Source organism: Neovison vison, chromosome 3 (assembly GCF_020171115.1).
Source record: "Neovison vison isolate M4711 chromosome 3, ASM_NN_V1, whole genome shotgun sequence".
NCBI classification, from domain to species: Eukaryota; Metazoa; Chordata; class Mammalia; order Carnivora; family Mustelidae; genus Neogale; species Neogale vison.
Genome location: NC_058093.1, coordinates 67,080,125 through 67,106,297, shown reverse-complemented (window position 1 = coordinate 67,106,297; position 26,173 = coordinate 67,080,125). Strand labels below are relative to the sequence as shown.

At 40.7% G+C, this 26,173-nt stretch overlaps 1 protein-coding gene across 1 annotated transcript in view; it reads right to left on the bottom strand.

The window, feature by feature from the left end:
- The window catches only part of LOC122902579 (myosin-IIIb), a 105,768-nt gene that overhangs the window by 37,010 nt on the left and 42,585 nt on the right, over positions 1–26,173 (bottom strand). The window contains exons 3-15 of the mRNA XM_044242308.1: positions 25,885–25,981; positions 24,421–24,537; positions 23,802–23,906; positions 21,166–21,249; positions 20,131–20,333; positions 15,260–15,358; positions 14,802–14,916; positions 8,498–8,624; positions 7,574–7,784; positions 6,633–6,780; positions 5,229–5,382; positions 4,016–4,104; positions 2,202–2,331 (exon numbers count right to left, since the gene is read on the bottom strand). Of these exons, the coding sequence (XP_044098243.1) occupies positions 2,202–2,331; positions 4,016–4,104; positions 5,229–5,382; positions 6,633–6,780; positions 7,574–7,784; positions 8,498–8,624; positions 14,802–14,916; positions 15,260–15,358; positions 20,131–20,333; positions 21,166–21,249; positions 23,802–23,906; positions 24,421–24,537; positions 25,885–25,971 (1,669 nt within the window). The 5' untranslated portion in view covers positions 25,972–25,981. The remainder of the gene's footprint in view (positions 1–2,201; positions 2,332–4,015; positions 4,105–5,228; positions 5,383–6,632; positions 6,781–7,573; positions 7,785–8,497; positions 8,625–14,801; positions 14,917–15,259; positions 15,359–20,130; positions 20,334–21,165; positions 21,250–23,801; positions 23,907–24,420; positions 24,538–25,884; positions 25,982–26,173) is intronic.

The following is a 26,173-nucleotide window of genomic DNA, read 5'->3' as shown; positions in this document are numbered from 1 at the left end:
CTCAGGAGTACAAGGAAGCTTATTAGGAAAACATTTGTTTCCAGTCTTCTTTTTTACTTTTGTTTCCTTCAGGAGGTATGGAATGCAATTTGAAGGCAAGATTCACAAAGTTACAAGATAGGAGGAAAGCTCTTTCTGGAAAAAAAAAAAGAAAGAAAGAAAAAGCAGAGGCTATCTCTTTGTTCCAGTTCCTCTCCCCCATTTAGGCGATCAAGGGCAAACACAAGGCTTGCCAGCAGAGCCTGACTTCTTGCATCACGCCACCTAGTGGCCCAGGCTGCGAAATTGTTTTTATTTTGCCAATGGCTGAAAAACTGGAAATTCCAGAGTTGTGAACAGATTTGACAGATCGTTACTCATATTTATGAGACAGTATAAATGCCAACTGACAAGTCATTTGGATAGATTTCACTTCAAAGTGTACGTATTAGGGGTATTAGTGATGGCTGTATCTTTGCCGCTGCACGTAAATTTCCTGATAAGACCTAAGTGTCTGGTGAGGGAGCCGGGCTCACATCTGGCCACTCTGAAACAAGTATTTGTAATTTCAGCAAAAACAAAAGAAACCACTTCTGTCCAATAAAGTCCTCCCACCTTCAAAGGCTGTAATACATTAAAACCAAAAATAAGTGTTTTACAGTTTAGAAGCTTGATTACCACCCTGACCTCTAATGTAGGATGCACCATCTCTTTATTTTTTTTCTTTTTCTTTTTTTAAATTTTTTATTTTTTATAAACATATAATACATTTCTAGGGTTTATTTTACAATGTTTATTTTACATTTCCAGGGTTTATTTTTTTAAAAAACATTTTATTTATTTATTTGACACAGAGAGATCACAAGTAGGCAGAGAGGCAGGCAGAGAGAGAGGGGGAAGGAGGCTCCCTGATGAGCAGAGAGCCCATGTGGGGCTCAATCCCAGGACCCTGAGATCATGACCCGAGGGCAGAGGCTTTAACCCACTGAGCCCCCAGACGCCCCTGCACCATCTCTTTAGAATCAAGTTTTGAGGGTAAAGTTCTTCATAAGGAGATCATGAATCAAATCCTGGCTCTGCCCAAGGGAGGTATGGAAAGAAAGGCAGAGGCAGCTTTCTCATGGGCACCCTACTATTTTTGTTTAAAGGAGCATGTTTGAAGAAAGTTAAGAACTGTTTTCAACTTCCTTTCCAAGTAAAGATGATGCAAAGGTTGTGGACTGTGGCTTTTTTCTTAGCCAAGCTTTTCATTCCTCTGCTTGTTGCTAAAAATCAGACCTGGCAGCCACTCCCTTTTAACATACAAAGGCCCCAAACTAGACATGGTGCCAATGACTTCAAGAAGGACATGGGAAGAAAGAAAAGGAAATAATGAACAATGACAAAGAGGCTTCTCCTCCTACTTTCATAAAAGCATACCCACAGCTGTTTCCATACAGACCCTCAGAACATAATGTCCTTGAGAGGAAAGCTGTGAGAAGGCCTAGTGGTCTGCCCAGCCAAAGGCAGCAGATCCCAGGTAAATCAAAGGAACTTGACCAAATGGGAAAGTATTTGGCAAAACAGCAAAGACAGGGAAGTTCTGTTCTTTGGCCCTAGTTTCCTGCTTCCCATCATAAGAACTGAATGAGAAGCTAAATAGAAGTCATTAAGCAGAAGGTGGCTGTGAGTGGCCGGGCATGCAGGCCAGTGATGGACCTATTCTAGGTTGGTTAGGAGAGTGGGGGGTGGGGTCACTGACTGGGGAGTGAGTTGGGCCAGGTTGACCTCTGAGAGCCCACAACTGGGTGACCTTTGGATTCCCCACATTCCCTTCACTTAGAATCATACATGAACAGAAATAATCTTCCCAAAAATTCTAGGTCAACTGAGACCACCCTAGAGTGCTTAGCATGAATGAATGATAACATGTGGTTTTATAAATGGAAGAATGAAAAGAGGCAAGCAGAGAAAATGAGAAGTCTAAGAGTTAACGTTAAAAAAGTGTGTGTGTGTGTGTGTGTGTGTGTGTGTACATAGCCATATACACTGATGCTGTGCGATTACACTGCAAAAGAAACAATCACTTTCCTTTTCTTGAAGTTAGTTAAATGGACTTTTACCCCTGCTTAAAGTTCCAAATGGTAGTAGTGCAGCCCTGGCCGAATTTCAACACAGACAAGGAAACGCCAGCAGTGCCTATGGAAGCGTCAGGCCCAGGGAGGTCAGGGGACTCCATGTACCTGTTTTGGTCAAAGGAATCGAGAAGAGTTGCTGCAGAAGCTGGTTTTCTGATGTTCTCAGGACCACAACCACATCAGCAGGGAGCGTGTCTCTGTTTTTCTCCAGAACCCCAGAAGCATCATACAATACCTGCAACAGAAACGGCAAATAGCAAACTAGCCAGTGTCGTTCACTGTCGGCGACATCGGCAAGCTGTCTGAGGTCAGTCACTCATCCACCCATTTAGAGACTTAATCTTGACTTTATCATGACACAGCCATGCTTGTAAATCCAGACCATGAGATAAGGAGGAAAAAACTGTAATTTCTGACAAGCCAATTTATCTTAACTTCTCATTCAGGTGTGCTTTGAAGAAAAGGGGCATAACAAAGATATATCATCTGAGAATAACTATGAAAACAGATTGGGCACTACGTGCATAAAACACCTATCTCCATTTTACTGGTGGGCAGAGACTCAGCGAGAAACTGAATGACAGACTGTGGTCACACATCTCACAAGTGGCAGGCAGGCTTCCAAACCCAGGCAGTTTGGGCTCCCTGCTCATAATCACCAGACTGTTGTAGCTCCCCAAGTTACTCACTGCACGTGAGTGACTGCTCAGGGATGCGGAGCCATTTTCAGCTCTTACAACAGAAGGGATCCAGGTCACAGAAATTTTAATGAACACTCGAGAAATAATGAATTCAGGAAAGGACACTAAGCCCAGAAAGAAAACAATCCTTTCCCATCCGCCCTTAAAATCAAGAAAGAGAGAGAAGGGGAAGATGGGTGAATAGGAAATTGGAGTAAAAGGACACATAGACAGATGGGCAGGTGCGAGGAAGAGGACAGGAACGGGGGCAGGGCTCAGGATAGATTCGGGTATCCCAGACATGGAGGACATTAATATATGGTCAGACATCAGTGCTACGGTGAATGGGTTGCAATTTCTAACAAAGATCCAAAATATACACTATGCACTATATGAAAAGAAAAACAATTCTCTTTACTTATATTAGAATTGCCTTTCAGCCAACCTCCAGTCAGATAAAATTCATTTCAATACCATTATATAATATAAAAAATAATTTCAATAAATCTTACTATTGAATCAACAATATAACCCAAAGCGTCTTTTGTTGAACTGCTACCCTTTTTTTGGACCCAGGTCCTCAGCACACCCCACGAGAACAAATTAGCCATAATTCCAATGACTCCTCTGAGAGTAACTCGAGCAATGAGTTGTTGGCTGCAGAACCAGAGAATTTCCCAAATTAGTCACTTTATGCTTCCTCTGCTTCAGAAACTTGAAATGAGACTGAGGCATAAATAATGAAAGGTGGAAATTTTGGTTAGTGTTAAAAAAGCTTAACATCTGGATGATGAAGGGAATTTTCTTCCTTTCTGTCTAGACATTTTTGGTGCCCTGTAGACACAGAAAGTGCTAAAAACCAAGCCCCACTGTGATATTAACCCTCCTCTTTCCCCTGCACACTTCCCAGTGACTTCAGAATGTGCACATTCAGGGCTAAGCACTGTGAACGCGACACCACATTTTCCCTCTGGAGAGCTGTCACTTCTAGGCCAAAGCTCAGGTGAGAAGCAGAAGGCAGCACCGCAGCCAGCCCAGCCAGAAACGGCTTTTGGCTAGGGGCGACTTTTTGAAAGCAGAACCCTGGAGAAAGTTTGGGAATTATGATTAGGTGTTCTTAAAGAATTGAAAGGAGAAGGAAGTTGGCAAGCAATTTTGTGAGCAGCATAGACAGGCTAATAGGGACACTTACCCCATGTCCAGTTCAGGTTTACTGACACAGACACACATTGGCCTCACCTTCCCAGCGTAGTGCAGAATGCCAAAGCACAGCTCCACTCCCTTAGGCCTCCAGAAGTATTGGCTTCGTAGATTATCTTCAAATTTATCTGTGTGGATTGTCATGTTTACAAGTTACAATGAGAACTGTCAGCTCCTTCAAACAAAGAAGTGCTCCTTGAGCCAGGAGTGACCCAGAATAAGGGATATTCAGGGCAACCTGAGGTTATCACTGTATGTACAATGATAGAGAAAAATGACACAGGCTTCCAGTCAAGTCTTTGCTTAGTTGTTTCATGTTGTCTTCAGTGTCAGGCTATGCCCTAAGACCTCTTGTTCTAAGAACTCCTAGCATGGACACTGATGACACCAGAACTCTGGTCAATTAGCTTTAGAACCATGAAGATATCCCATGGAAGTCAAGCAAACCTGGCATGAACTTAATGTGGCAACTTCTGATGATTTTATAGGTAAAAGAAAACCACCAAGTGTGACAATTTCAATGCCTAGAAGGGATTCTCTCCCACCAATCAATTTTCTATCTGGCAAAAAGGCTTAGAGCTTTCTGTTCCTCCCTCAATAAATAATTTTTGCTATTGTTGTAACTCGGGGTCTACTCTGTGTGAGGAGCTGTGCTAAGTACTGAAGGGATGCAAAGACTGGTGCTTTGTTGCCCAAAACACCTCACAATCTCAGTGTGGGATGAGATTGTGTGGAACACCAATGATTAGAGGGACGGGGATAAAATGTAGAGGGCCCTTTAAATGTCAGGAGGAGGTGTCTTATTGGCATCCTACAGACAATAGTAACTTAATGAAAAGGAGGTTTTAGAAAGACTAAATTAGCTGGGATGTTTAGGGTAGAGTGGGTAAGTATGAACCTAGAGGCCAAAAGACCAGAAGAGTCTTCTATAGAAACCTGGACTAGACATGGATGGGTCCAAGCAGATATATGACAGAAGGGTATGAAAAGGACAAGAAGCAAGTATTGATTATAGAAAATAAGGGAGAAGAAGGTATAAAAATGATATTGGCAGCAACAGGAAAGTGAGAGGGCTTGGTGATGGGTTTGCCTTAAAACACAAATCTATGAGGACATCTACTGAAGATATCAATTCATTAAAAACAGACTCTATACTTGCACAACCTAGTGGGAGGGCCAGAATACCAAGTCAAAATACCAATGAAACAAGTTCTCTCCTGAGTGTACTATGCCTTTTCCAAGAGACACTTACCAACTAGGGTCTGATCAGTTGCTTGGGGAAATCGACTTTCCTCATCCAAAAGCGCAAGCAGTCCCAGGGGTTTCTGGAGGAACATGTCCAGGAGTGGGCGATTGTCCTCATACACCACAGGTATAACATCAATGCCTTCATTCTGATATTCCATCTGGAGGAACATAGATTGTGTGAGTCTCTCCAGCCTGAAACTGGCCTATGTAGCACCAGGCTGCTTCGGTGTGCTCTTCCGTGTTTGGCAATGCTGACTGTATGTGGGAAATAGGCTGTCTTAGGACTGTAGTAAAAGGCTCTTCTGCATTCCCCACTGTTGAAGCGTTGGGTATAAGTCTGGTCTACAGGCAACCTGTGGCAGACAGCTGAAGCAGCAAAAGAAGGGACAGTGCTGTCTCCCAAACACCAACTCAGTTAGTCATAATTTAGAAACTGACGTGGAATAGAAGGGCAACTGAAAAAAAAATTATTTTGGTGATAAATATGGCTTAAACCAGGAAGAAAGCAGACTTTAATTTTCTGTAAAGCATTCTATAATGGAATCATCTCAGACTGAAAAACTAGAAAACTCCAGATTTCCCAGGGAATAAATACAAGGAGCTGAGTGAAAAGAGGTTGAGTTTTGTGCAGGGTAGGAGGGGAGAGGAGAGTGATAGAGCTCTATCCAGTTCCACTGATAAATCCAATACTGATATTTTTACTCTATGTCTTGTGTTTATGTAATTACAGTGCAGTGTGCGTGTCTTCGCTCCTAAAGCAAAGGGTTCAGTCAGAATATTTCATTGTTAAACTACTCCATACAGGACAAAGTTTTGGGTTGTGGTAGAAACTGGGGTGGAGGGGAAGTCCTCCTAGCCTTTGGGCACATGAGCTTCACACTCTGTTTTATTTACCATTAACCTCATAAGGGAAAGACTTTCATTTGGAGAAAACCAAGAACATAGCTTACGCCTCCCTGTAGCCACACCCCCTCCCAAGTCACTGTGGGATCTGGTGTGCAGGAGATGGGGGGGTGGAGAAGGTCTGTTTGGGAGTTAGGAAACACAAGAATCTGTGCCCTGAATTCAAGTCCATACTGTGTCATTCTGGACACAACATAGATGCTTTTAGTCAAATAAAGTAGAAGAAAATGTAGCATTTTGGACAATGTGCATGAAATAGTTTTGAAGCAACATTTAAATAACTGGCTTGTCACCAGCTCCACTCAAGAGAGAAAATGTGACTTTCCACAGAAATCAAGACTTTTTCTCTGGCAAATTTCAGCTATTTATTTTGACATACTGTCTCACCAGTGTTTTTTCCTTAGAATCTTTAACCTCTCAGCCTAACAGGGTTTCTGCTTCAAATTGTGGGCAGCCTGGAGACACCTTCCCCATCAGGTTTAATTACTTCAGAGTTCACTGTTACCTGCTCAAGAGCAAAAACGTGCTGGTTGAAATAGTACTGGATTTGCTCATTGGCGATGTTTATGCAGAGCTGTTCAAATGAATTTCTCTGAAAGTTCTCGAATCCAAAAATATCCAAGATCCCCACATTAATACCATCATCTGCACTACTGCATGAGAGAAAAGAAAAATGCTTTTTAGGGGAGGAAACATTCATCACAAGATGATGAAAATGTATGGGCCCATGCATTTACCAACCTGTGGAAAGCAGCATTCAGCTGCCTCTAAAGGAAGAAACAGTTTGTGTCTTATACCAGTCCTTCCTACAGTCTTTCAACAGTATTTCCAACTTTTTTTTTTTTTTTTTTTTAAGCAGTGGAGTCCTTTAAAATCTCACTTAGAAGCTCCATATAGAGATTAGGGAGGAACCACTCGGTTGGAAGGGGCTAGAACTGCTGCCCATTCATTCTTCGACCTTCCCACCATTGGACTTAATTGGAAGAATACTCTAGAATTTGATGTTGTTAATTCTTTCACAACATAGAAACCACTAATGCTTAGGAAACAAAAGGTAGTAGTAGCAGCAGCAGTAATATTATAAGACATGGAGCTCTAAAACTTTTCATGAAACAACACTATGAGGAGGATATTATGACCCTCATTTTACAGAGGAGAAAACTGTGACTTAGAACATGGGAGCCAATCAAACTATACAGCTAAAATGCAAACCCAGTTGGCCCAGCTCCCAGATAAGCCTGTTCTCTTAAACACTAAACTATGATAGCTGTCAGTCATGTGCCTCTTCCATTCTCCTGGATCCCCTTCTCCTTTCAAAGGAAAAGACCTGAGAGCTTCACTAAAGGAAAACTCAGGAGAGGACCTAACACTTCCTCTTGTACATCCTGAGAGACATCAGGGCCACTGACAGCTCTCCCAAGGCCTCTGCTTCCCGAGGGAACTTGCCATATGCTTTTGTCTGGCTGCAAGAGTGTATTGATGCGATTGACAATCCAACTGAAGAGCCTCCCATACAGCGCTTTGGACATGGCATCTCGGACATCTGCAGCCCTATCGACAGTATTGGCTCGGACGATGGTCTCACCACGGGTGACCACACAGTATGAGATAAGGGCCTCTTGGAGTTCTTCAGGACTGATGCAGAGAACGGAGGCAGCTGCAATAAAGGGTAATGATGACACGAGATAATGTACTCATCCATCCACCCATCTGTTCAGCCAGCACTGACTCAACATCTACAATGTGCCAGGCTCTGCCTAGGCACTTCAGATGCAAAAGCAAGGAAGCCAGGTCCCTAACCCCAAGAAGTATCTGGATGGATACAGTATCTCCCAAGTGGTTCTGAAAGCTCTTCACAGGTGTTTGCTGAGAAACAGTGAGAGGAGATGATCTTTGGTCAAAGAGTTGGGAACTGTATTCAAGGGTCATGAAGCATCTTAGTTTATTAAAAGCAGTAAAAGATGCTGCAGATGCTTATTTAAATCACTTTTTTTCTAATTCAGGATTCTCATTCCTTGTGTCATCATTATTACCCTTAGAACTTTAAACAGGTGCCTGCTTGTCCCCTGTAGCTGCTGATACAGTGTGGATTCAGACAGGGATCCACCTCTTGCATTTTTTCAAAAAATTGTAGATGATTTTCAAAAGTAGCCAGTGTTGACACCACTGCTAGACCTGCTATGGAATTCTTTTTGGCAGAGCTTATGGAAAGAATATTGATGTTCCACAAGTCATCCTTTGGAAAATCCTAGTTAGTGAAAACACTCACACTCTATTTCACAGCATCTCGAGAAACTACCAAGATGAAAACCACCAAAGTGAAAGAAACATGCAATTTGGCTACACAGGGCACAGATACCAAACAATTACCATTTTCCAAAGCTTCAACATTGGGCACCTCACTTTTATCAGTTTGATGTTGAGAGGAAATAGCCGCAAACTCAATGCTTCCAATATTTAAAATCCCAGCCAAAATTCTGTACACTGAGTGCACCTCCTGAAAAGGACAGCAAGAACTGTGTTTGGTCGCGGCCAATCCAACCAACAAGCCACTAGCACTGCTAGCTGTCCACCGAAGTCCAACACCCCCTCTTTCCCGGCACACGAACAAATTTCTAAAGCTCCCTTGCAGTTAGGCAGTGGAACTCAATTCCCAACAAGGGAGCAAGTAGGATGTTGTGGGCGAATTCAGAGCCTAGCCTTACAGAAGCAAACATGCTTCCTCCATGCTTTCTTTCCCATTATTGCTGGCTGGACCTCCCAACAACCCAGCCTCCCACACAGTTGTCTAGGATTCCTGAGACCAATGACTGCATGGAACAAAGTTGTTCTGCAACATGAACCTCTCACTTTGAAATGCTTCCATAAGGGACCACTGATCTTCTTTGTTCTTTAAGCCACTTTTAGCCATTTACCCTAACTAATACCAGCTCTAAATTCAGGTATGTTCTTTCTTCAAAATGAAAGAGGAGAGTTTCCTTTACCACTTTTGAATATAGATTTTATGAAATAGTTATCAGGGACATTGAACATTTTGAAGTTAAATAATGGAGTACAGATTTATGAATGAGGTCGGAAAATACTCTGACTCACTAGAAATTATCTGTGATATTGTGATATAACAAAAACATACATTTGGTCTTCGTACTGATTTCTCGCACAAGAGCTAGACAATACATGGAATTATGAGTAACAGGTGTTAAAGGAGTATCCTCTTATTCACAATAAGCCCCTCAACCGTAACTGAGTTTGTGCCAATGAAGTAACTCTTGGGGAATGGGGCCGGTTGCTAGAGAGCACACATGTGGGTTGGAATTTTTAGCTGAACCATGGACTTCCATGAGTTAATCACCAACTGACAATAACTTAATCATTTATTCCTATGTAATGGAATAAATCTCTAATCGATGAGGTCCAGAATACTTTCAGGTTGTGAGAAGTGGTGAGAGAAGGTGGTACTCCCTTTCCCATTACCTTGCCCTATGCATCTCTTCCATTTGGCTATTCCTGAGTTGCATCCTTTATAATAAACCAGTAATACTAAGTAAACTGTTTTCCCAAATTTTCTGAGTCCTTCTATCCAATTATTAAACTCAAGTTTGGGGTCCTGGCGCTCTACACCTCCCATTTTGTAGCCACTTGGTCAGTAGGTGAACCCTGGGGCTTGCAATTAGTGTCAGAAGTGGGGACAATCTTGTGGAACTGAGCCCCTGACTTGTGTGATCTGATGTTAACGCCAGGTAGACAGTATCAGAAATGAACCGAATTGTAGGAGAATTGGTGTGAGGGGGAAAAAACCTCCACGCATTTTATGTCAGAAGTATTGTGAGTAAGTGTAGATTATCTAAGTCCTATTTTTATATTGAAAGTTAAATACATAAGTAGCATTAATGGTTTTAAAAAAAAAGTGTATTTACTTATTTAAACATATGCATTTCCTGTAGGTGAGACAAATATGCAGCCAGGAAATTTCTGCATCTTATGCTTATAGATGGAGAAAAGTATTTCCACAAAATACACTCAAGTGAGAAACTTGATTTAGTACTATACATAGCAGCAAACTAATAGGAACTCTCATTAGACCACTGATAAAGGACTGTTCCCAAAGTGAGCCCTCCACTGAACACCGACTGTAATAGTGACATCTGCTGGATACCTGATAATGCTACAAAGACAAATGAGGATTTTAACCAGGCTTCTACTATAGATAAATACTGTTCTTCAAACTTCTAAATCAAAGGCAAGATGTCATTTTTTTGTGTGTCAAAAATCACTGTTTTAATCACACAACTGAAGACTGGATAAGAAGAACATCTACTAAATGGGTTTTCTGGGACTAGTCTGGATTTAACATGACAGACCTCATTACCTTGATCAATACATCACCCATGTACTGTATGGTAAAAGATAATCAGTAGTATGTTCATCTGAGGGATTACACCTCTCCTCCCCTGCCACCCACACACAGAACTTCTTGATCAAGCCTCTTCTTTTCTTCCTACACTAGCCTGATTTTTCACCTTCCTGACTTTGCTCATTTCCTCTTGCCTGGTCTCCAGCTATGCATCCTTTCCTGGCATCCCTGTCTTTGCTACCAAATCTCGCTATGATGCTCTATCTTTTTATTTCTTAGGTTTCCAACTTACTATATGATAAACCAAAATAATGTCATTCAGGACAGGAAATACTATCAAGAAGATTAATGACTCCTCTAGCTGGTTTCCCAATTCATTGCTGGTCAGTATGAATTCGTTTTCACCAACAATCAGTAGAATGGGGTCTTTGCTGCTGCAGCTGCTGCTTTCTTCTTCTTCTTCTTCTTTTTAAAGATTTTTAAAAAGGTTTTATTTATTTGACAGAGAAGAAAGAGAGAGAGCATAAGTACGGGGAGTGACAGGCAGAACGAGGGGGAGAAACAGACCCCCTGTTGAGTAGGGAGCCCGATGCAGGGCTCTATCCCAGACCCTGGGATCATGACCTGAGCCACTCAGGCGCCCCTCCTTTTTTCTTTTTCTCAGGAGACACTCCTTTCACTGTTTTAGGTATTCTTTCAATAAAGTTGAGGCTAAGTAGAAAATTGAAAAGTACCTGGGTTTTCTGTTAGCCTGGAGCTGATTAAGGAAATTGCTCCCAGCATGGTTTACAGCCCTTTCATGGTAGTTGTTTCCCAATACCTTCCTAGGAACTGACCTGTCCTCTCAGTGTCTCTTTACCTTGTTTCCATTTTATAGGTCTCTCTCTCCTTTTTTTAACCAATTCTGCCCTAAAGTACATTAGATCCAATTAAAGGGTCTTCTCCCTTATGTGCTCTATCCCAACATCTATCTTCAGGTTCCTTTTCAAAGGCTCACAATATTTGTATCTTGAAAGACAATGACTGGTTTAAAAAATTGGGGGGTGGGGTGTGTATCAATCATACATCAATAAAGTAGTATAAAAAAAGTCAATGCTAAGTCCTATTTTCTGTCATTAAGACATTGGATATCCCCAATTTATATTTTCACATATAACCCTTCAGTCTCTCTTCAGCAATACTCCCCCAAATTCATCATTTATCTTGAAGAAAGGGAGAAAATTCTGCCCTAATCTCAAAACCTTCTCCTTAATCTCTTCATCTGTAGTAAATACCCAATGTTGACCATCATGCAGATCATCTACCAAAAATGTTTTCATGTAGTATTAAATACAAATATGTTATGATAAATCATATACCAGTAAGACAAGCATATTATTAAGCAAAATAATATGGTTGACTCAAAAAAAAATAGGACTCCAAAAGTCTGGATCTTCACAATAGGGTTTTAGGTATAAACCCACCCCACCCCTCACCCCTGCCCAATACCCTGCAAAGAGCCATCATTGTTAGTGGAAGTCCCCTTCTACCAGGGAGGCTTCTTTACAATAAAGTCAGGGTCAAGTGTTCTTTCAGATACTTTTGGCTGGTGTCCCAGAATTAAAATTCATGCTCCCGAGTCCACACTGAGGTTTGCTACTCATAAAATTTTGCTGTAAGAGTTTGAGAGAATCTGAGTAATACTATGAACGTTTCTGCAGGGAACTAATGACATTATAAGAAAGAAGGGTGACCATAATTTTGATTAAATTGACCAGTTCATTTAAGTTCTGTCTAGAAATGTCCCTCAGATAAACTTAAGAAAAGGTTCTGATACATCAGCTATTTGGCATCTGCTCCCTGACTACATTCTACTGAGTCTCTGAATTTAGCCAAACTATTTTGAGTTTATAAAGTGAATTGAGTGAATTCAGCAAAAAAAGGTTGTCTGTAGAAACACAGACAAAGATATAACCAAAAAATTTAGGGTCAGGGAGATATGAGCCAGCCTCTTCCTTCCGTTTCCAAGGTTGCTAACTGACATAAGTTTATTTCCAATATGAATTAATATGGGACATGGTGAACATTAATGCATATACATACACTTACATTCTGGTTATTCATTTTACAGTCCAGATCAGAGAGAAATCAAGTATGTTTATCACTGTTTACATTTCTTTCTTTTCATATTTATTCATTCATTCATTCATTTCTACTCCACTTTTCTTCCACAAGGGTTAGAGACAGCTTACTTCAAGGACACATACGTAGCATATTTAATTTTTGTTTTTAATTTTGTTTTCTTAAAATAGCACTTGTTTGATTACTATTTGCACTATATTTCTATTATTAGAAAAGAGCCATTATAACCCTCTTTTAGGGCTAGGACCAATCTCTTCACAGTATTCTATAACTATCTTTACACTCATTGAAAGCAAAATACTTTTAAGATTTTTATTTATTTCAGAGAAAGAGAATGTGCATGCACACAGGCAGGAAGAGGGGCAGAGGGAAGAGAGAGAGAGGGAGAGAATCTCAAGCAGACTCCACATTGAGCATGGAGCCTGACCTGGAGCATGACCCTGAGATCATGACCTGAACCAAAATAAAGAGTCTGACACTTAACCACCTGAGCCACCCAGGCACCCAGAAAGCCAAATGTTATTAACCTTACAGCTAACTCTCTATCCTTTTATCCTGTACCCTTTTAAGGCAGGATGCCCCTGAACACTTTGGCATGACCCAGGTGACTTTAAATTGCTCTACTGCCATGTCCACCACGCTTGGACTCTTCTGGTGATGCATCTTGATAATAACCAGCTCCATAAATTGATAACCATAAGGGCCCTTTAATAAGGCTTGAACCTGTTTAATTGCTCTCCTCTAAGGAGCCAAGGGAAATACAGTTCTGTTTTTATCTGTCCTTTGGGATTTTCCACTGTCTGTCAGTCTAAAGTCAGTGGGAGGCCAAAAGAGAAAATTAACAGCTGCTTAGAAAAAAGGAAGGTATTATTATGACTAAAATCAGCCATGCTGGGGAGGGAAGGGCTGGCCAAACTCATTAGATTACAGAAGCAATCCTTTACCCAGAGTGGCTGTCCCAGGGTAACTGGAGTGTTTTGTAATCTAATCCCTTAAGATTTAACAATCTCACCTACCTCCTAATCATTCACCACCTTTGTGGGAAAAGCAAAAGAATCTGTGTATTTTGCCAAATTGATGGCAAGAAGCCCAGAAACTATGGCATAAATGTATCACAGAATAATATTTGAACCTAGGGTTATAAATATCTTCTGTCACCCCTGGCATATATTTAATAGAGACAGCCTGTATCTAGAAAGATTAGAATAGTACAATACTTAGAGCTAGAAGTAATCTTGTGCATCTGTGTACCACAGAGAAGGAAGTGACTGCAAGAAAGTTGAAAAGCTTCAAATTAATTTGTTTTGGTGCAGAAGGAGCTACTAGCATAAATATATTTCTGTGGCTGAGTGTAACTTACATATCCCCATACTTCTATTACACAATTCACTTTAATGCCTGGAACAACCTCAACTCAAGAAAAGGGCAGTATTGCTTTGGTGTTTGTTATCATAGCTGTAGTGAACTGGTGACAACGGGAACAATTTGCAGGTATGAGGCTGTTACGACAGTATTTCTACTTTAATATTCACCTGTGCATCTTGTTTAAAATCAGATTCTGGTTCAGCCATTCTCATATGGGCCTGGGAGTCTACAAGTCTGCATTCCTTCTTTTTAGAGAGGAGGGGCAGAGGGAGAGAAAATCTTAAGCAGACTCCACACCCAGCATGGAGTCCAACATGGGATTTGAACCCACTACTCTGAAATCATGACCTGAGCCAAAATCAAGAGTCAGACATTTAACTAACTAACTGAGTCATACAGTCATACAGTTACATTTTTGAGCCTGATTTTTTTTTTTTTTAAGATTTATGTATTTGAGAGAGAGAGAGAGAGCATGCGGGACAGAGAAAGGCAGAGGAAGAGAGAGAGAGTCTCAAGCAAACTCCCCACTGAGTGTGGAGTCCAACTTGGGGTTTGATGCCATGAACCTAAGATCATGACCAGAGCTGAAATCAAAAGTCACACTTAACTGACTGAGCCATCCAGGTGCCCTGAGAGTCTGCATTTCTAACAAGCTCCCAGGTGAAGACAGTATTTCCGGCCTCCAATCATATTCTGAGGAGCAAGAACTTATACATGATCAGATGACAGGGGAAAAGAAAGGATCCTCCTCCAAGTTAGAACATTCATATCTTCACTCACATTGATCCAAGAATATGAACACTTGAGTTTCTTTTTCTCTTGGCAATCACTTACCTTGTCAGTGAACCCTATAATTCTGAAGCAATGCTGAATTGCTTCAAATTGTCTTCTGTAAGACTCCTTGTTAGTTATGTCATGTATCACCCTTCCAGTTTCATCGGCTATATACCTAAATGGGGTAGGACCAAATACAATGAGCATTGTGTTGGCAAATGGCCCCCAAATACCAGGCCGTCACTGGGCTCCTTCTTCGACAGGGCAATTCCCTTTCAGTCTAATAGTGAAGTATAATAATGGCACACACAGTTGAGTAAAATGGCTACAGTTAAGTTTCCGAACTTTCTTGAAAATGAAAATGGTGAGACATAGTTCCCGCCATCTTATCCTGGGTATTTCAACTTAAGAGACTATCAGTAACCAGTTAGGAAAAACATTTCCATTTATTTCTAAGTTTTCTCAAATACTAGTTACACATTCATTAAAAATCAACAACTAAAACCCCTGACACTTACCTAGGAGGCTTTTCCTCAGGAAGTCTGAACTCAGAAAGTTTCTTCTGGTGATAAAGACCAGCATAAATGTAGTAAAATATGTGAAAATTTTTCTCTCCCCTGAAAAAGGGGGGAGGGGATATTATTAATAACATATTCTGCTTCTGTGTTTCAAGTAATTTATACCATTTCTGTTCAATGAAAAATATTATCCTGTGGCAAATTTGATTTTCAAATATGCAAATTAAATAGGCCACAACCCAATTATAGAATAGGAATAGTGATAGGATTAGTATAGTAATTGTCACAGTGTCACATTATTAAACACACTTATCTTTACACAGAAGTAGGTTTCAGAGAATGGAACATTCATACATAACAGCTCAGGTTACAAATGTTTAAAGATCTTTCTAGTACAGCCCAAATGACTATGCCTCTGTGCCACTTACTTTCTATTTGTAGTCCACATTGTTTAAGAGACAACTGCTATCCAGCTTAGAGAGCTATCAGCCAATCTCCCTATTTTATTGGGGCCCCAGACAAGAAGTGGGTCTCCAGTCCTATGGCAAGTTAGGAGCAGAACTGGTCCCACTACTGAGGTCTCCACTCTTTCAAACCTATATTCTTTCAAAGTGGCATGCACCAGTTCCCTGGTCTCCTGCTGTCCACCCTCTTTTAGCCATCAGGGCCAAGGTCCTTTCCGATCTGTGTTACTCTAAGTGTGGTCTGTGGATTGCTGTCAGTGTACATGTCTAGATATTTTATACCACGCGACATTGCCATGACATCCATGAGTATGATAATTTTTTGGATAATTCATTTCCATTATGTTTTACAAGGTCTTAGTTCACAATGGATTGAGAAATTTTTAACTGGTCCTTTGGCACAGACAGTTTGAAAATGCTCTGCTCTGGGTCCCTTTCCTTCCTCTGGAAGACAGTCTCTTTTGTTGATATCCCTAGGATTTGGCAAATCCTCACCTTGGCCAACTTAGCTCTATGGAAAGAAATCTTGTTTTTTTTCTTGTTCTCTTCTGTGACATGGGCCCCACTCTTCCCTTCAGTTTCTCCTAGGTATTCTGGTCTTCCTTTGGTTATTTATTGTATCAAAGCTCTTCTCCTGTATTCTTACTCCTGTCCTATATTCTAGATGCCTCTGCTTGCCATTTCGTACTCATTTGTTCCCTCAACTAATAAGTTTACCAAGTGCCAATCATGGTGGGATGGCACCATGGTGCCAGGAATATAAGACTAGAAGATTTCATGCTTTCTGGAGCTTTCCTTCTAGTGACAGAGTTTGAGGAAACAAGGAAACCTGTGATGAGGGCTTTGAAACAAACAAAAGGCTGACACGAAGAACAGTATTGGGGGATTAGGCCTACTTTTGTCAAGTCAGGAGAAGGACTCTCTAAGGAAATAACACTTAAGCCAAACACTGAAACATGAGAAGGGCCTGGAAGGAGCTACAGAAAGAAGGGAGAAAGCATTCCAAAGACAGGGAGCAACATATACACAAGGGCTCTGAGCATGATACCCACATAGAACAACAACAACAACAAAAAGCTAGTGAGAAGGGGGTGGGCAGGTGGGCAGGTGGGCAGGGCCAGCCCACACCAAGCCTTGTTAGGCCATAATGAGGACCTTGTTAATTCGGAAGTTAGAATTCTTTGAAGCATTTTAAACTGGACCCACATTGCACTGTAAGTATATGGCATGAGGAGATCCATGTTGAAAAAAGTACCTTCTAGCTGCAGGATGAAGACTAGACTATAAAAAGCCAGAATGGATACAAGGAGGTCCAGGTGAGACAGCAAGTGACTTGGATAGGTAGCAATGCTAGTGATGATGGGGAACAAGGGTAAGCTTAAAGGTCTATTTTGAGGAATAAGTAAGAGAACATCCTGAGAGAATGATTGAAGGCAGTGAGGGAAAGGGATCTGGATTCTGCCTCCCAGATATCTAACTTGAGCATCTAGTAACTATACATCTATTCACAGAGATGGTAAAGCCTTTTTGGGGCTTTATGAATCAGTATGCCTGGTACAAATGCCACTTATTTTTTCAGCTCTGATAACAACATGCTGGCTTTGGCTGACCCATATTGGTCTTGCCTTCTTATGTTTTTTTTTTTTTTTTGCAGATATTTCTAGTTCTCAATTCTTCTGAACATTGCTTACCAATATCTACCCCTAGCATAAATTCAATTTAGTTTTCTTCCCTGTATATATCTGGTTTGGCTAGGTTTGCTTGCAATAACAAACATCCTAAAAATGTCAGTGGCTTAACAGAAGTTCACTTCTTGCTCAGAGTACATGTCCACTGAGGGCTAGCAAAGGGAAGGGGGCTGTGCTCATCATAGTCACTCATGGGCCCAGGCTTATGAAGCAGCCACCATCTCGCACTTTGCCAGAGGGTCTTGCCATTAAATGCTCATTTGCTAGAACTGGTCATATGACCACATCCAACCCCAGCATACCTAAAAGGGAAATCCCTCATGTGCCTGGAAGGGAGCAGACAAGAAAGCTTAGGTGAACAGGACCTTCACAAGCCCCATTTTCTTCCCTCATCCAATATCTTCAGTCTATTTTACCTCAGCACTGCTGTCGTATTGAACAAATTTAATAATCATAATGTTATGGTATATTAGATACCTATTATGTTTCAGATTCTATGTTTGGTATAAATCACATATCTCATTTGATTCTCATAATAGCCCTGTATGGGTGATTTTATTATGCCCTTTTTGCATATAAGGAAAGTAAGGTATGAGGATATTATATTAAGTGATATATACAACAAATGACATAGCTGTGATTGGAACCCTCTTCATATTATCTTTGCAAAAGACCACTTTACATTTGTACCCAGAAAACTGTATTTTCCATTACGTCAGAGGTAGCTCCATAAACTTTAAAATCACCCTAATTTGGGGAGAAAGAAGCAAGGGACATCATAAAAATTAATCAAGAAGCCATAGGGAAGCTAAAATAACTCTCACTCTGTCTTTTTGTTCATTTGTTTAATTTGCACGCCAGCCCCTATTTTGTGAGGAAACTGCAAATGTATGACAGAGGAGGACGCTTGAGTTCTGACCCTGGAACAAGTGCTGTGGACTGTCCTTGCACAGTAGCTCTCAGATTCATCGACTTCTTTCCACCTCTTTCCACTGCTATGCTTTCAGTCCAGGCCAACATTCTGCCTCACAGGGATCTGGCAACAGACAGCCTCCTAATGGTCTCAACAGGATCCCTACTGCATCTCCAATCCATTCTCCCCACTGAAGCCAGAGCAGTCATTTGAAATGCAACTTGGGTTTTGTGACTCCTCTGCTTGAAAACATTAAATGGCTTCCTACTGCCTTTATTTTTCTTGAAGATTTTATTTATTTATTTGACAGAGAGAGTGAGCGAGAGAGCATAAGCATGGCGAGCAGCAGAAAGAGAGGGAGAAGCAGGCTCCTCACTAAGCAGGGAGCCTGATGCAGGGCTCAATCCCAGAACCCCGAGATTATGACCTGAGCCAAAGGCAGACACTTAACTGACTGAGCCACCCAGGCATACCCATACTGCCTTTAGGTTCAAAGGTTCAAAATCCCCAGCCTTGTTCCAAAGCCCAGACCAGATGATCTGGTCTCAGGTTCATCTTTACCTGTCTCCCTTATTGGGAGGAGCACCACCTTGTTTGCCAATCCGTAGTGATCCTCAGTCTCAGATTAACTGTCTCATACACAGGGAGCCCCTCTCTTCCTGGTCTAGCTTATGTGCCCTTCCTTCTATTCTTTTACCTTCACAGCACCTTTTACTGTTTCCTAGGACTTATCCTAATCCTTTTGCCTTTAAGTTTATTTATTTGTTTAATGCCTGTGATCCTCCCTCCTCCCCAACCCCCACCCATTCTGAGCTCCATGAATACTGCCGCCTTGTCTATTTTGCTTACTCCTGCAACTCCAGCAGGGAGCGCAACACTAGCAAACACCAAGCATTCAGTAGATAATTACTGAAAATACATGAATGGACCATGTTCCTAAGGAAGTCTAGGGTCCTGCAATAATAATAAAAAGCATGGATAGCCCTCTAATAACCTGTACTGCACAAGGCACTTTTTAAAGTAACTTTATATACATGAAATCATTAATCTTCACAGCAAACCCAAGAGGTAGGTACTACTGGCATCTCCATTTCACAGGTAAATCACAGAGAGGTTAAGTGACATAACCAAGGGCAATAAATGTCAGAGCCGCCAGCATTTGAATCCAGAGAATTCCATACTATTGATCCTGTCGCTAGACTGCTCTTCTTAAAACAAAATCATTTTTTTTTTCCTTTTCAATCTAGGGACAAAAAGTGGTATGTGGAATATGACCAATGCTTTTTTTAATAGTTCAATTTTAAGGTATCTAGTGAGTTTTTTCTGAAGACATATTTACTTATTTGAGAGGGAGAATGGGGGCAGGGGAGAGGGAGAAGGAGAGAGAGAGAGACTCTCAAGCAGATTCCATGCCAAGTGTGGAGCTCGAAGCGAGTCTTGATCTCACAACTCTGAGATCGTGACCTGAGCTGAATGTTCAACCAGCTGTGCCACCCAGGTGCCCTGGTACCTAATGATTTTTAAAAGTGTTCACAATGTTTTAAATTCTCCCTGGCATAACCAAAATATGGGCATACTAATTCCAAAGTACTCCCACCCAAACCCTTGTACTTGGTCCGCAAATATTTTTAAGGTTAAAAATGATCACTTATCCTTTGCTTAAATAATTCCTTGTTCTTGGATAGCCTGGGGGTGGGTTTTGGGGCATGGATGCTAAGAAAAAGGTGAAACGGGGCCATTAAGATGACCAAAGCCTCCTGGTCTATCTTGCAGAGCAAAAATAGAGTGGCAAAATCATGCACCTACACTGCCTGTTTTATAACTCTGGATTTTTCAAGGAGATACTCAGACATTCTTGCCCCCATCACAGCTCCGGTTGGTGTAAACATCATTTCCAGATATTTTCCAAAACGGCTGGAATTGTCATTGATGGCAGTGCATGCATTTCCAAAGGCTTCCACCAGGGAGTTGACTTGCAGAATTTTCTCTCTCAAGGTCTGGTTACTGGCCTGTGCCAAATAGACAACAGTCAAGAGGAGCTTCCAGAAATATGATCTTAGCAAAATTGCCAGGCACCCCTCCCTGCCCCCCACAAATTCACATTATCCTTTTGGGAAGAACTTCACTTGGGGAAATTAGCATCAACCACCAGCACTGTTTTCTCAGACGAGCAACTCCCCAGGTGCACGGGTATCAGATGGGGCTAGATTAGGTTTTCAATTTTTACATCCAGTCACACTTCACTTAAAATCCTTGACAGATAAAATGCCTAAACAGTTTAGAAAGAGTTTTAAATAGAGAGATCCCATAACTTTTCTCAGTCATCCATTATAACATTCAATAAACCTCATCTGTAGAAAATACTCCTTAAATTCTTAGTCTCATAATACACTAATTCTGAGTCTAAGAAACTGCTACACTATTTTTAAGTCATTCCTTCAATGTCCATTTCACCAAGCTAAAAATTTCCATTCCCTTCAAGTTTTGCTCAAAGATTTCTGTTTTCCAATCCTTTAATCGCCTTAGTGGCTTTCCTTGAGCCTGTTCCTAGTGTTTAACCACTTTTGCTACTTAATGGCTAAATGTTTCTATTACACTGAAAACATAAAAAATTAATTGCTGATAATCTAGTAAATTCGTGCTGGCATTATTTTCCTCACTACGTGAAAGAGGGATGGCATGCTGACATCTTAAGAGGCCTCGCTATCAGGAAGTAAACATAATAAAGATGGAAGGTTTTTACATAACAACTAATAAAAACCAGTCGTTCCATCATTTATAAAATATGCAGTTACACTGGCAAGGATTCTAGCCATGACACATAAAACAGGTGGTCGATACCTTTCCCAAGAAAGTCAAATGCTGAACAATCAGGTGGGCACTTTCTGTCTTCCCAGAGCCACTTTCTCCACTGATGACAATGCACTGACACAGAAAAAGGAGTGAGAGTGAAGAATTCATAGCACAGTATGTTCAGGGATGGTTTTCATATAATATCCACCACTGCACACCTTCCTTTTGTTCATTGAATGGTTTATCTAAGGAATCTTTCCATTTCCGTACACTGAGAACTTCTTCAACCTTTTCACCGCTGCTTGGTCCATTGTAGGGATGTACCAGAGTCAATTTAACCAGTCTCGTATTGATGGGTACATAAGGAGTATACTGCAATGAATAACCCTATACATAGGGCATTATATTTACATGTAGGCTCGTCTATAGAATAAATTTCTAGAAATGGATTGCTGAAGTCAAGGATAAATACATTTATAAATAGGATAGGTAGTACCAAATTGCTTTCGTAAGGACTGGACCAATCCCCGAAAGTGCCTGTTCTCCTATAGCCTCACTAATAGGGTATGTTGGGTTTTTGCCAATCGGAAACATACGAGAACAGTCTTGGTTTCAAGACCAAGTGTAGTTTTAACTTGCATTTATTTTATTATGAGTGAGGCTGAGATCTTTTCATATGTTTAAAGTTATTCATATTTTCTTTTTTGTGACCAGCCCATATCCTTTGCCTATTTGTTTGGTTCACTCCTAGGGGCTCTTTATGTATCAAGAAGATTAGTGGGTGTGGTATAATAAAAAAACATGTAATTGGTCTTTGTCTCTGGTTCCTGGCACAGAGCTCCTAAGACCCTTGGAACTTCCTGAATCATAGCAGCAGTAGGACCATCTTTTGTCAGTCACAGAAAAGTCCCCTTCAACCAAACCTAACTGCTAATCAGGTGGTTCAAGGTAGGGCCCAAGATAGCTTCCCAGTGGGTGCTGGTCACCAAAAAGACCAAATACATCATGAGAGAGTAGAAACTTTCAGCCCTATCACCCCAAATTCTAGGGAGGAGAGAGGGACTAGAGATTGTTGGGTCATAAAAATTCTTAAACAACAAGATTCAGAGAACTTCTGGTATGAACACTTTGAGAGGCTGGGAGGGGACATACCCAAAGAAGGCATGGAAGCTTTGTGCCACCCTTCTCCCCTATATCTTGCCCTGGATAATCTCTTCCATTTGGCTGTTCCTGAGTTGTAACCTTTATACTAATCCAGTAAATTTAAGTAAAGTGTAAGTGAAGAAATTCAATGAAGTGCGGGTAAACGGCGGGAGTAACTATGACTCTCTTAAGGTAGCCAAATGCCTCATCATCTAATTAGTGACGCGCATGAATGGATGAACGAGATTCCCACTGTCCCTACCTACTATCCAGCGAAACCACCGTAAATTTTAAAAATTAAATTAAAAAAAAAATTTAAGTAAAGTGTTTTCCTGAGTTCTGTGAGTTGTTCTAGTGAATTGTCAGACTTGAGGGTGGTTGTGGAACCTCCTGAATTTGTAGGCTGGGCAAGAGAAGTGTGGGTAGCCTGGGTACCTCTTTTGTGGCTGGCATCTGAGATGGGGGCAGTCTTTAGGGCTGAGCCCTGACCATGTGGGATCTATGCTAACTCTGGGAAATGAGTATCAGAATTGAATGAATCAAACCATTGGGCATCCAATTGCTGTTGGAGAATCGAAGAACTGGTTGGTGCTGGAAAAGACACAACCTTCAGTGTCAGAAAAAACTCAATGGGGAAAATTCTCAAATTTAGAAATACATGTGTCTCTCTCCACTGACTCCCTTTCTATGAAATCTATGAACCCTTCACAAGTCTTTGGGAAAGGTCGGAATGCAGAGAAGCCAAGTTTCTAACCTGAAGTGAATCCATAGACTTTATTTTGTAACTCGCGCTATTATAGTTTCATCTATTCCTTAACAAACCCAAAGCTGGGACTTCACAGATGTCAGAAAATTTACACACAGTAACTCTCTCGAAAAAATTTCTTACCCACTTTATTACTTTCATTTCAAACAGACTAAAGACACAAACGAAAATATACATAGTAAAAGTAAAGGAAGGGTTAAGGTTGGCTATATCACCACCTCGAGTTGAAGGTCCAGAAAGGGAAGCTTTATGCGTGAGCTTTGTAATTAACTAGCATTGAATTTAAAATCTGTTCAGTCTCTACCAAATCCACCATAATTTCTCACCAGCTAAATGGTGTGGGGCTTGATCGGTCAACCTGTGCGCAATATTTCATACAAAAAATATCAAACCATGAAAATTCCAAGACCTTAATAAGAAGGAATTTCATTTATGTCATTCTACATTCTGTTTTTATTACAGTTGTAGTCATGTAATCAGGTTTGTGTTGGCTCTATGTTCTCACATTCATAGTAGAAACACTTTCTACATTTTATCAGGGAAAATGAGTGCTTATGATACCAATGCTTCATGTAACTCCAAAAGAATTTTCACGTTCTCTGGCTGCTGTAACTTTACCACCATTTCTGTATCACTGAGCTACTGTTTCATTTTCTATTTCCTTGAATCAGCACCAGCAACCAGAATTGAGTTTTCAGGAAGACATAAGAGCTGCAGAGGAAGACAGTACACGTCCTACTGGATGAGTTGGTAGGGAAGGAAGGAGAATTCTTACCTGGTCTTTGCTAAAAGTAACCATACATTGGTAAGCAGCATCTGCTGTTGCAAATATGTGGGGGGGATTTGAGGCACGTTTCACCCCATGATAAAGTCTGGAAAACTGAAGGAGAAAAAATTAATTTAAAGATGATATCTAATGCACCGGTACCTGTTACCCATGAAACCAAGGCTTTGTTACTTGTTAGGGGAATTATAGCATCAGGAAGGCTATTGAGCCACAGACTCTGGAGTCTACAGGCATAAGTTCAAATTCCAGTTCTTCACTTACAAGTTTCATGAGCTTTTGCATGGGAGTTAACTTCACCATGCTAAGTCTCCTCATCTGCCAAACAGCTTTAAACATCATGCCTGCTTCATAGGATTACAAGGAGTGAGTGAGATAAGCCTGTTTCTGGCATGTGGAAAGCACTAACTGAATGTTTGCTATTACCATTATACCTTGCTCTGAAAAGTTACCCACGAAATGGAAGAATGCCATCTGTGTTGTTTTACCATCTGCAGGTTGGGTTGCTAAAGCAGCAGCAGTTTATTCTCGTTCTCCCCTTCTTTTCACTTTCCCTTGTGGTTTTTTAATTTCCTATTAAGGAGTAACATGCTCTTACAGCACCCCTTACCTGTGGAGAGTATATGCTTAGATTCTGGAAGGGGTTTAAGGCAATTAAGATGTCTCCAACATATGTGTAAATCACCAAGTCCATGTAACGCTTTTGCAACTGATGAATAATTGAATCCTAAAAAGAGGATAGATAGTACTGAGAGTAAACACTATTTCTAACTAAGAAAGAATTCTCAAAATAACAAATTTAGTCTCATAAGAATTTTTTTTTCTAAAAGAGGAAAGTAGCAATTTAAATCATACAGTGACCCTAAGGATCCTCAATGAAGATATTTGGCTTGGAAGAAGAAGAAAAAAAAATAGGAATATGCTGAAAGAATAAGGCCTACTTAGGACTTGCTAAAGAACATTGAGATAGCCAACAGGGTTTTATTTGTTATTATGAAGAACTTGTCTTATCAAATCAAAATGTTCTACTTAGAATTTGGTTTAATAAAAGTATAGAAAAAATAGTAACTTCTTTTCTAAAAGCATTACACTTAAAATTTATGTAGTGGGAATATGGAATTGAACACTTCTATGTTACACTTTAGTGATTCATGCATTGTAGTTAAAGGTCTCTGGAGTTAGAATCAGCAAAAGCAGTTCCAGTGCAATTAACAGCTCTATTAAACATGCATACTTTAAATGGAGATTATCACAGCTTTCAAATTTAGAACTCAAGCTGTATTATCCTCCACTATTTCCCTAAATAAAGCTACTCTTTATGAAGAACAAACAACTATCTTTTTTTTAAATTAACATAGAATGTATTATTTGCCCCAGGGGTACAGGTCTGTGAATCATCAGTCTTACACAACTCACAGCACTCACTATAGCACATACCCTCCCCAATGTCCATCACCTGGTCACCCCATCCCTCCCACCCCCCTGCCTCCAGCAACTCTCAGTTTGTTTCCTGAGATTAAGAGTCTCTTATGGTTTGCTTTCCTCCCTGGTCCTATCTTGTTTCATTTTTTCCTTCCCTTTCCCCTAAGATCCACTCCCCACACTGACCCTGCCTCTCAAATTCCTCATATCAGAGAGATCATATGATAATTGTCTTTCTCTGACTGACTTATTTCACTTAGCATAATACCTTCTAGTTCCATTCACATCATTGCAAATTGCAAGATTTTGACAAACACCTATCTTGACTTCAGAGTTAAACTGCACTTCCTCTAAAACAGAAAACAATTCCTGGTGATGTAATAAATCATTTAGGCTTATAATATAAAGGGCTTTATTGGAAAAAATTCAAATCCTTTCCTCTTCATCATTTAGGACATTTGGGGGACTATAAATGAACACAACACAGGATCACAGTCACAGCAACCAAATGCTCCGTGAGCGTCACCTCAAGGCTATACAAACAATTAAATTTTCATGTGACCTTAGGAGAACATGGTCTACAAGAAAAAGGTCAGATCATTCACATGAAACAAATGTCAGCAGTGAGAATTGCCTACTAAATATTTAGTACCTCATCCAGAACCTCTAAATTGACCAAGTCATCCTCAAGGCAGTATTTTTCAGCATCTTCCACATGATAGGGTCTTCTGGTATGCATTCTTTCATGCCTAGAAATTTATCCAGAGAACATTAGCATTAATATAGTAAAAATTGTAGCAGAATGTAGACTACGAGAATGTTTCATTCACAATCTTCCCACATGTGTTCAGAGACTTCAGTGATGGGGACAGAAAGAGCAAGTGCAGTCCAGGTCCCCAAGCCCTAGGGCCCTCTCCCTGTGGCTGTAGAACTATCCAGGG